General features: G+C 38.4%; 1 protein-coding gene across 1 annotated transcript in view; it reads right to left on the bottom strand.

Annotated features, from left to right (window-relative positions):
- LOC143034028 (ATP-binding cassette sub-family F member 2) overlaps nucleotides 1-12,334 on the bottom strand; it is a 50,565-nt gene that overhangs the window by 12,856 nt on the left and 25,375 nt on the right. Inside the window, exons 2-4 of the mRNA XM_076199875.1 lie at nucleotides 7,325-7,427; nucleotides 6,974-7,079; nucleotides 5,936-6,113 (exon numbers count right to left, since the gene is read on the bottom strand). Coding sequence (XP_076055990.1) covers nucleotides 5,936-6,113; nucleotides 6,974-7,079; nucleotides 7,325-7,420 — 380 coding nt within the window. The 5' untranslated portion in view covers nucleotides 7,421-7,427. The remainder of the gene's footprint in view (nucleotides 1-5,935; nucleotides 6,114-6,973; nucleotides 7,080-7,324; nucleotides 7,428-12,334) is intronic.

Here is a 12,334-nt window from a genome sequence, read left to right as displayed (position 1 = left end):
GAGGCCAATAAAGGTCTCGAGAGGGGAAGGCTGTGGAAATCCTAAATGTAAGGACAGTCTGAATCCCGAGAGAAGAATCCCTAGTGAAAATACTCAAGTCGAGACAGAGTTGTACTTGAGGTTCCTGTTCCGTGAGGAACGAGGCAGCGAGTCGGAAGTGTTTGACCTGACTCGTCTGTTTATGAGAGAGAAGAAGGGAGATGGAAAGAGTCTAAATGACTCACACAGAGAGGGAGAGAAGAAAGGAGAGAAATGGAGTCTAAGCGACTCACACAGAAAGGGAGAGAAGAAAGGAGAGAAATGGAGTCTAAGCGACTCACACAGAAAGGGAGAGAAGAAAGGAGAGAAAAGGAGTCTAAGCGACTCATACAAAAAGGGAGAGAAGACAGGAGAGAAATGGAGTCTAAGTGACTCACACAGAAAGGGAGAGAAGACTTTGCAAAAGCTTTTGATACCGTCCCACACGAAAGACTACTTACTAAATTAGCTTTGCATGGAATAAGTGGTAGCCTATTAGGTTGGACTAGTAATTGGTTGAAAGGTCGAAAACTGAGAGTTGTTTTCAATGGAAAAACTTCTGGATGGAAAAATGTTGCAAGTGGAGTTCCTCAGGGTTCCGTTCTTGGGCCACTTCTATTCATAGTATATATAAATGATATAGACAATGGACTAAAATCTACTGTTTCCAAATTTGCTGATGATACAAAACTGTGCGGAGTGGCAAATGATCACTCAAACCAATTAGATATTCAAGAAGATTTAGATCAATTACAGCAATGGTCTGAAAAGTGGCTAATGAAATTTAACACAAGTAAATGCAAGGTAATGCACATAGGTAAAAATAACAGTAAGTACGATTACAAGTTATTTGGAAATTCGTTAACAAAAGTGGATAGTGAAAAAGATCTCGGCGTAATTATCAGTAACGACCTCAAATCATCCAAGCAGTGTATTTCAGCCTCTGAGAAAGCAAATAAGATTCTGGGATTGATTGCGCGATCTTTTGATTTCAAAAGTCCATCACTCATTAACAAGCTATATAAATCGTTAGTTCGTCCACATTTGGAATATGCTGTTTCCGTATGATCACCGAATCTCATTAAAGACATTGACAGACTGGAAAAAGTACAACGGCGAGCCACAAAACTGATTCCAAATATCAAAAATAAATCATACGAAAATCGACTTAAGCACATGAATCTGTTTTCCCTAAAAAAGCGTAGACTCAGAGGTGACTTGATACAGGTCTTTAAGATTTTAAAGGGAATTGACAACATCAAAAGTGACCAAATTTTCACATTGAATGAGAATCAGACAAGAAACAATGGTCTCAAACTGTCCGGAAATAGATTCAATTTGGAAGTAGGTAGAAACAACTTTGCCAACCGTGTAGTTAATGAATGGAATAAACTTCCTGCACAGGTAGTGCAATGTAGTTCAGTTCGGAGCTTTAAGAATCATTTAGATAAATACCTAAGTAAGATGCTGTAATGATTATAATTTATGTTATATTATTTGTTTTTGTTTTGTTATAATTTGTCTGATTTTCATTTATTATTAGTTATATGTTAATTTATAATCATTTACTATTTACCTTTTTGTTTGTTATTCAACTATACCTATGCATTTATTTATGTATTTTATTTGTTATTTTTACATTATTATAGTTTTAATTTAATTATTATTATTATTTTTTTTTTTTTTTTTTTGCATCCGACCTAGATATGGATCAAAAGGTCTCCTGTCGGCATGCTCCGCCTTTGTAATCCTTTGAAAGGAGAGAAATGGAGTCTTAAGTGGCTCACACAGAAAGGGAGAGAAGAAAGGAGAGAAATGGAGTCTAGGTGGCTCACACAGAAAGGGAGAGAAGAAAGGAGAGAAATGGAGTCTAAACGACTCGCACAGAAAGGGAGAAGAAAGGAGATGGGAGGAGTCTAAATGACTCGCACAGAATGGGTGAGAAGAAAGGAGAAAAGAGTCCTAATGACTCACAAAGAATTGGAGAGAAGGAGGGAGAAACAAAGAGTCCTAATGACTCACAAAGAATTGGAGAGAAGGAGGGAGAAACAAGGGGTCCCAGTGTCTTACAGGGAATGGGAGAGAAGGAGGTGAGGCAATGAGCCCCCGTGGCTTACAGAGAGTTGGCTCCGATTTGAGAGACCGGAAGGAAGGAGTGGTGAGTGAGAGTGAGTTGTCAGAGGAATACTCTTTAGAGTCGGGAGTACTATTCCGCAAGTGGGTGGATAGTACCTGCTCTACTGATGACGCAGGATGGTCTGATAGGCGACAAATAGTGTTGCCGAAGGTCTACAGGGAAGGAGTTATGCGATTAGGGCATGATAATTCCTTTGCAGGACATAAAGGTGATCCAAGAGTGATGAAGTCAGTGGAGGCAGTGAGAAAAGGGTTGACCTCATGTTGGCAGAGTGTTCAAGAGCGAGTGAAGGCGAAAGTGTGAGAGTTTAAACGAGGAACGAGGTTCAGCGACCCGTACGACGTGATAAAACGAGTGAGGGAACTGAACAAAGTGGTTGTCACTCCGGGTAGGAGACGGAAGCAGCAGTTGTGTCCCCTCAGTGTGTGGAAAGCGTACCAGGAGAGGGACAAGAGTGATGTGGGTGTGTCTGGCGGTAGTGTGCATGCCGTCTCTATCGGGCCTGAGGAAGACGAGGACTCGACCTTCCCCACCTTTGAGATGATGTGGAAGGCGAAAGCCGAGGTGTGGCCACAGGTGGTGAGCCAGCTGGGTCATCTCTCGGCTGAGCAGCGAGAGGACCTACTGGAGTTGCAGAGACGATACCAGGAGAGCTTTCGGGATGCCCCTGAGAGGACCCACCTGACGCTGCATGACGTGGACGGGAAGATGCGACGCCCATCAAGCAAGCCCCGTATCGTGTGAACCCGCAATAAGTGACTATCATTGAGGAAGGAACAAAGTTCCAGTGGACTAAGACTTATAATTCCGTTGTGTTACTAAGAGTGTCAAAGAAAAGGGTTTGCCATCAATGATCTTAGCAATTAAGTATTTTGTTGTGCATGTCCATGTTGGTGCCCAGGTAACGGTTTTCACAGACCACCATCCCTTGAAGTACCTTAACAAGTTTAAAGATAAGAACCTCCGTTTAACCAGGTGGAGTTTGTTTTTGCAGGAGTATCATTTAGATGTTCGTCATGTACGAGGGAAGACAATGTGGTAGCCGATTGCCTGTTGATATTGTAAGTATATTCTCCCTCAAGTATATAAACGAAAAAAATATATATTTTCAAGATTTTTTTTTTTTTAACCTTAAAGTGGGAGGTGTCACATATATTCCCATATATGTAAGACGGGAATATTTTATTGCTTGGATAACGGCGCCTCGCAATCAAGTGGGGTGCCACTGAGGAGGCGTGGGAAGGAGGTCCATCCATACAATGGAGTATTTGTTCTAACACTCAGCCTAGAACGAAGGAGAACGTTTTTAGTTAATTGACCAATGAGGTTCAACCACCATAGACGCAATTCCTATGGGCCAATCAGAGGGTTTTTGAAGGAGAACCAGAGCGCCTTGAGCGTCAGAAGAATCAGTTTTAGAGTAGAGGGTACGATGTAAAGGTGTCGCCTCGAAGGGGTCGTCGGCTGAAGTCCTCTGTACTCCCCCTGTATTAGTCGTAAGATAATTAACTCAGCTAGGGTCATCTAGTGTTTCATGTAGTGGTGTGAAATGTTTATGGTAGTGACTTAGACAGTGTTTTTAGTTGGTAAAGTATTAATTAATTAATTAATCTTCTTTCACCCCCGTTAAAAGTTTTCGAGCGGGAATCTTCTGTTTTTGAAACTTAATTACTCATTTGAATGGAAACTTATTTACTCACTTGAATATTCAGTGATTGTAATCCTTCATGTAATCCTATTAACTTTAATGAATAGTGTTAAACGTTATCTGTGCGTTTCATTTTTCTTGATTTTTATGATAATATAAAATCAAGTGGCGACCTTGTAATTTCTATTGGAGTTATCCCAAAGACATGGGGTCTTGGGAACTCCGTCACCCATTCACTCTTACTATGTGTTACGAGTCTGACAACTTTACAATTTCTATTTGAGTTATCCCAAAGACATGGGGTCTTGGGAACTCATTTCACATACTTAATCTATTGCAAGTCAGATATGTGAGCGAGATTCGTAACAATATATATATATATATATATATATATATATATATACATATACATATATATATATATATATATATATATATAGTGAGGGATACAGGAGAAACAAAACTGAAGTAGAGGAAGAATGGATGTTTCAAGGAGGAAGTACTAAAGTGTGCAAGTGGGAAGAGAAAGATGGGAACAAGAGAGGTAGTAACATTGTAGGAAGATGAGTTTGGAGCAGTGGTACTAAAAAGAGAAGCAAACATCTAAGGTTTGTTTGAAAAGAAATTGGGAAGCATACGAGAGGTAGAGATTCAAGAGGGTGTAAGTGAAATGCAAGTTGCAGGATGCTAAGAGGGAAGTATTGTAAAATAATAATAAATGCCCTAAGTTTCACCAAGTGGGAAAACCCATACTCCACAAGAGCTGGCAAAAGCCTTAGCGCCCTCTTACAGATACCTCTGAGATGAAAATTTGGACTGTTGTCTACGTTGTATTGGTGCAGAACTATTTCCATGTCAATAGCTGCAAACTGACTAAGAGGAAAATGGATGCAAAGTGGGGTAGGTGTTTGATGGAGGATTTTGAAAAGAATAAAAAAAAGTTTTTGAAGAAAGTGGAATAAAGAGTAAGGGGAGAATTCAGATAGAGAAGGTAAAGGCAGATACTAATGGAAGTGAAGGTGACAAGGGAAGATGGGATTTACTGAACATAAAAGGCAATAGGGAGGTGCAAAAAGTATTAAAGAGACAAAAACTGGTAAAGTACTTGGGTTAAATATTAGGAACATGGAGGATCTGACACGGGGAGTCATAGTTATAGTACAATGGCTAGCAAGATTGTTAAAAGTGTGTCTAAAATAAACAACCAATGACACTCCATCCACAAGGAGCTTAGATACAAGGGTAACAAGGGTGGTGGACGAGAATGAAATGGGTAGGAATGGGAGTGTGCCTTTATATGGGAGAAGCCCTGGCATATATACATACATACATATACCAAAGGCTTTTCCCCCCTTACACGGGGGGGTAGCCAAAAAAGAAAAAGGCATAGAAAACACTCCCACCCATTCCATTTCCTATATATTCCACTCCCCTCCACCCTCCTCCCTCCCTTTTATCTTGGCATATATACAGAGAGAAAAGAAATAAAGGTTCCAGTGGGGTGCAAAAAGGGACAAATATAAGTGGAGTAATTCTATGGGGGAAGATAAGGAAGGAGGGTCACCATGTAAATGAAGCTGTGGGGGTGAACCAGTTTCAGCTGTCAAGAGCTGCACCTCCTGATAAACTGCAAACCACCTAGTTTATTGCTCCACATATCTAAGATGGATGGGAGGGGTGAAAAGGGATTTGAGCTCATGGGGAATGACTGTTGAGCAGGGAAAGGAGAGGGCAAGGGATAAGGGTAAGTGGAGAATGGTTATTATGGATGATATTTTGATGCATCCCTGAAGGGATTTCTCCCTGTTTTCTCTATTTTCCACACAAGGGGTCAAAGAGGGAGGGTTGCTGTTTAAGTGGAGCAGCCCTGCTATGGTTGTGCTGTGTCTTGCTGCATTGCTTCTGACCTGGGCAGTGGGCAGGGATGACCCTCCAACCACGAGGAGCTAAGATGAGACGGAAACATAGGGAGTGGAATGGGTGAGTGGGTGCATGCCTTGACTGACTACCTCCCTCACAAGGGGGAAGAACATCTTGGTATACAGAGTGACGTCAGTGCCCTTGTCCTCTTAGCCACCATACTCCCCTACATTAGGTTTTGAATGGGAAAATTCTCAACACGAAACAATTACCTTCGGCCACAGTTCAATTCCAATTTTGTGTCTTGCAGCATCTCCGAACCATGAAAAGTGATGGAGAAGTTGTCAATCTTGATATCTCTTGCCCTAGGATGGATACCCAATACACCAGTACAAGACCTGGCAGCTGCAGCAATGCGAAGGTCTTCTTCCAATTTTTGACAAAGAAGTTCTGTAAATACCATAAATTCACCAATAAGTACATTTCAATATCTGAATAAAAAAAATTAATAAATGAAATACAACAATAAAGAATTCACCTTCTACAAGCACTATTTCTAAATTATGCAATATCCCCCACCCTGGGACCAATGATGTGTGCATGTTCATAGTGGTCCTGCAATGTGGTCACTGGAGAAGAATGAACTCCTTGCCGTCCATTTTTATAATCCATCAACACCCTGACTTCAATTAAAGGTGAAATCCCCGGAGGCTAGCATTTAACCACTTCAGTACAATGAGACCCATGTAGATGTCACGAGGAGTGAGTAGGTACACAAGGATGCCAGCGTCAGCATCTTGATTATATATATTTTTGCAAGTGTACACGAGTTACGCCCGGATTCTGTGAACTGTATTGATAACACAAAAGAGAACAAGTATCACAGCAGTGGCTTTGTATTTTATATTGGGAGTAGTGTGATGAATAGTACGTTTGGCAGCTGATGCCATGTGTGAGAATTTGAGTCATACTGAAGTGGTTAACCGTTAGGCACAAGACCTGTATCAACTGTGACTTTGGTGGAGAAACAAACTTCTTTAGACTAATTGGTACTGAAAAAGTAAGCTGAACACTGAAAATTATGAGTACTGGTTCTAAACTAAGATCTAGAATCCATTCCCAACACCCCTGATCAATATGTGCCTCAATTATGAAGTTAAAAGTTACTTAAAATGAGTGTACTCACGGTGGTTTAAGTGCACAACCATTGTAGATGATGATGAGGAAAAATTATATGACCGACTATATACCGACTATTCAATACAATGAGAGTTGTATCCACGTACACCAAGTTGAAACAAGAATCCTACCTTCAGCGCTCAAGTTTTCAGAATTGCCATTGGAGACACCATTCAGAGCTGGAGTGGTTTCACGTGATCCTTTGGCTGATTCAGATGGACTGCTCTTGCTCCCATCCTTCAAAACAAGTAAAAAGTATATTCAAACTGTATTAAAAAGTTAATATTCAAACTGTATTAAAAGTTAAACACACGATATTTCAAAACACCTGGTGAAGGAGAGTTTAAATAATATTTCCTTTCATCATATGCATACAAAATACACATACTAAAGAAATAATTTTTGACTTTATATGGACAAAATCTAGGACCAAAACAACCTTTGTGATTAACTTGTGAAAAATCATTCACTTGACAACTTACATTGGTGTCTTCCTTCTGCACTTTCTTGCCAGCACCTCGAGCTTTGGCTGCCTCTTTCTTCTTCTGCTCGCGCTTCTTTTTGGCGTCAGAAGGCATGGTGGGTCTGTATAAGGAAAATTACAGATCTTAGGAATCCCTTCAGACAAAGGCTCTTAGCTTAGAAAACCAATTCCCAGCGACAAGAACTTTTGTACTCCCAATAAAACTATTCCTATAACATACTTTATTCAGTAATTGGCGATCTGAAAAATCTAACATTTTTCAGACACCTTATCTTTCATTTTCTTTCAATGACCTCTAGTTTTTCTTCTATCTCAAAGGAGACTTCTTTGTCAATAACGTCTTCATCTTTAACATTTGGTGGTCCTGAAATACCGAAAACCAAGGTGCCAATTTTCAAAACTCCTCTCACAATCTTTGCATCATCTATAAACATATTGTCATAGTTTGTTATATCTTCCATCATTTCATTAACATCTGTAAGAAACATTACAGATGCTAGTAGATTCTTGGGAGACAGATAGAGGGCAATGATGAACTGACATATTATTCTTTACTACTGTTATATATCTCCCCTTCATACATTTGAGTAGTTTACCATTTGATGGGTATTTTATCAAAACCCTTCAAAGCATTCTATTACAACTGATCAACTACTTGTAAAAATTTACGGGTCCAACATGTATGATCTTGCAAATCTGAAGCCAAATTGACTGTCAAAATCTTCATCCCTTCAAGGTGCCGACACTCACCAATCTTTCACAATTCTTTTACATAATTTCACAACTGTGCTGGTCATTGACAGCTGTCTGTAATTCAGGGATCTCTCCTTTATAAATTGGATCCATGTTAGCCTTTTTCCAGTGAACAGACTGTATTTTGTCTGGCACCTGCTCCTTGTATTCTTTAAATGTCTATTTTCATATCCTATCAGACCCTGAAGTTATCCTCACATCCAAACATCCCAAAAGATTGAGCACAATTCTCATTTATGTCTATATACCCTCTAAGTACATATTATTCACCTATTCTTTCTCTACAAAACTGCTCCCACTTGTTAAACTGGATAGAAAACTTGTTCAGTATCTTTGCCAGAGTAGAAACCTTAAATATCTCACCACCCAACTGTAGAAATTAGTCTCAACTTACCATATATAAACCAGTAAGTTTTGGTTCAGACTGGCATAAATGGATAACCTTATAAAAAAAAAATTCCTCCTCTCAATGGGTTGTGTAGTCCTTTCTAGCTTGCTTGCATGCTTCCTCTGATGATTCTCCATTTTCTCAAAGCTGATATTTTCCTTTATTATTATCATTTATTAATTAATTTTTCATTGTTTTTTTTGCTAACCCCCAAGTTGTAAAATAATTATTTTCCATTTCCTTAGTTTTGGTATGATTTATGAGCTTCTCCAAAGAATTTCTTCAACATAGGAAGTCCCCCTTTCCAAAACTAAGTCTACCTTGTCTGTAAAAATTTGTTCCTTGGCTCAATTTCTCCACCTACCAATTGAAATTCAAGTGTTACATGGTCACATTTTCCTAAAGGACAAAGATATTTCAATGAACCAACAAAGTCTAGTTCTTTGGTTATGTACAAAGTCCCACCGCTTGGGATCATCCACTCTTACAAATATCACATCCTTTACCTGCTGGGTTATTGCTATGTCTAACAGGGTATCATCCAAAAAATCTGCCTTACCACTTTCTTCCTACTCCCAATTGAATTTGTTGCAATTTAAGTCTCCCACAAGGACTATATTATTTTGTTTGATATATATATTTTTAAGTTGTGTCTAACCTTTCCTTTAGATCAACATTTCTTGGAAGATTGGTCTCCTCTATGCAAAAAATATTGGTCTTGTTTATCATCAATATTATTCCCAATCCAACTCATAGTAAACCAAGTTAGCATAGGCTACTTTTTCACTGTATTATTTCCCAAGCTACATCATTATTCTTTCTTTCTATATCCTTCCTGTCTTTGACAGAAACTGTTCTTCCTTTCTTCCTCATTTTTTGGTCCTTTGCTTTCTTTTAAAATTTCCATGTCTTTTGCTTGTTCAACACAAGTAGCATTTCTCTTTATCCAGTTTTTTTTAAACTTGTCTTTGGCTGCCAATTCCCAAGATTTGCCAATTACCTCATTTGGTATGGCTTATCACAAACAAATTTTACTAGTTACAAGCCATCTTTCATACACCAACATAACCTAAATCCATCTTTAATTTGATCAGCTTTGAATTGAATTGAATTGAATTTTATTCGGATACAATCATACATACAATAAGTACAATACATACAATACTCAATATTATACACAGTATATATAATTGTACATCCGAGGATGGCACAGAAAGTCAAAAGACTTTCCACTGTGGTCCTCATATTACAATTAGGAAAGGATTATCATAGAAAAGCTAGGTTATACGAAGTGTAAATTAGGATTATAAGAAGTGTAAATTAAACATATAAACTATTTTCTTCAGAGAGAACAGTGTCTAAAAGATAACATTTAACTGATTTTTTAAAACTACTTTTAGATACAATTGATTAAATGTTGGTCGGTAAAGAGTTCCAAGCAATAGCACCAGTGTATTTGAAAGTACTTTTCCCTAACGAACTATTAAACCTAGGTACATTGACAGATGACCTACTAGAACGAGTTCTCAGGGAACGAGCATTTCTGACAAATAACTGGGACAAGAGTCGTTCACAATTTGGTGAACATGATTAAGCTTTAACTGAGCAACACGTTTCTCAACAGGTAACCAATTTAACAGTTTAAAATGCGTATAATCTAGATGAGTATGTGGATGAATTTTCAAAACGGTCCCGATTAGTTTGTTTTGACATATTTGAAGATTACTCTTAGATTTTTTAGCTGCATTCATACAAGTAATTTCAGACATTTCGCATTTCAGGTTTTGGGTATTCCCTCCATTATGATAAATGCTAACCATTATCACAATCAACTACATCTCTGACAAGAGATTCCCTTTAACCTTAACTATACTAAACACATTCTCTTCTGCTGCATGATCTTTAAAGTTTACTGCATCCTCCCGTTGGCCTGATAACCAACCTTTCCACACATCCATCAATTCATTAACCTTTCCTCATTTGATTTTATGAAAACATTGTTTCCCTTTATGGTAATGAGATTAATACTCTCACTTGTCAAAATTCCTATTTTCTTTTTAAGTAGATAAATTTCAGTTTCCCTAAATTAAGACTGTGGCTTTTTATTGCTCAAGCTTCTACTTCAAATCATGAAAATTTGGCATGTGGGAGAAACGCAGATTTTACACAATCAGCTCGCTTGCAAATCCACTTACCTTCAATGGTAAGGTTTTGTAACCTGGAATGCTATTTCCACCCTTTTTTGGCCTCAATTTCTTATTGTCAGTTTTCCAAACAATATTGTTAATTTACAGAAGGAAAACACTCAAAATAAACAAGTGTGTGCATGTCCGAACAAGTTTACATAATTTAGTATACAGGGAAAGAGCAACACTCGTTAGGTCCCATCTATTTTCTAATTTCTTGTCATACCTAGCCTCAAATTCATGCACAGCTCCAACTTAATCTATATCCTTGATTTTCAATTATCATCATTAGATTTGAACTAGTGTTTTGTTTGATCTTGGGCTATATCACCTTCCAAGCTATTCCATCCATTTATGCATCTATATGGAAAACTTTTTCTTCATATCCATTAGGCGTGTGGTCTTTCATGATTTGCTCCCATGACATCTTAGAGCTCTACCATCTTTAATCTGATCTCTTTTTCTATTATTCTTCATATGGTTTATCTGCCAGGCTGGGGGGGGGGGGACAGTTTGGTTGTTACCCTTTGTGTTCACTCGATCTTGCTTATATCTTTCACTCTGTGCAGAGACCATAATACTGATGCATATTAGTCTCAGGAAGATCAGGAATTCTTTAAAAAAAAAAAAAAAAAAAATTATCATCTATGCATCCATACAGTGAAACACCATTTTAATCTTCTGTAGCAGTCTGTATGTCTTTCCCACAATCCTGCTGATATGTCTATCAGGTGACAGGATGTCTTTTACCAATACTCCTAAATCTTTCTCCCCTTTTGCTTTTGTGATGGGTTCACTTCCCAAGGAATTGTTTAGGATGGTATTTTGTCACTATTGCCCATTTCCAGTACTTTGCATATTATGGTAATGAACTTCATTTTCTTTCTTGGCTCCATGCAAAACAAGTGTTTACATCCCTTCATAAGTGTCTATTGTCCTCATGTTTTTCACTCATGATTTTTGAGTCATCTGCAGTGTGTATTTACCTGCTTCTGACCCAGGGCAGTGGACAAGGTGCAGGGATGACCCATCATCCAGGAGGTACTAAGATAAGAGGGAGGGTGGAGGGGTGTGGAGTGTATTCAGGGATGGAATGGGTGGGAATGATTTTGTGCCTTTTCCTTTTTGGCTACCTCCCTTGGAAGAGGTAAAAAAGCTTTGGTACATGTATGTAGTGTACAGGAAAAGGAGCAACAGTCCCATTTCCTATTCTCTACTTAACTAAACTCAAATTCAAGTATGGTTAAAATTTAATCTGTATCCTTGATTTCCAATTATCATATTTAGATTAATTTGTGTATTGTTTGAGCTTGGGCTATATCACTTCCTAAGCTATTCCAGATATTTATGCATCTATATGGAAAATGTATTCCTTCACACCCCTTAGACATTTGGTCTTAATTTGTTCCCATGACCTCTAAATCCCTCCCATCTTTAATAAAAATTTCTTTGGTCAATGCAATCTATCCCTTTTAGTGACCTGATTACTGTAATCATATCACTTCTTCCTCTTCAATCTTTCAAAGTTGACAGACCCAGTGGTTTTAGTGTTTCCTCGTATGGTTTATCTACCGGGTTGGCGTGTTCTCACCTGATTGTAGTACATAGGAAAGGAGCAATGCTCATTGGGTCCCATCTCTCCAATTTTTTCATACCTAACCTCATACCCATATACAGTTCC

The sequence above is a fragment of the Oratosquilla oratoria genome, chromosome 16, assembly GCF_046742065.1.
Source record: "Oratosquilla oratoria isolate Oo_2021 chromosome 16, ASM4674206v1, whole genome shotgun sequence".
In the NCBI taxonomy this organism is placed as follows: domain Eukaryota; kingdom Metazoa; phylum Arthropoda; class Malacostraca; order Stomatopoda; family Squillidae; genus Oratosquilla; species Oratosquilla oratoria.
This window is presented reverse-complemented; position numbering and strand designations above follow the sequence as displayed.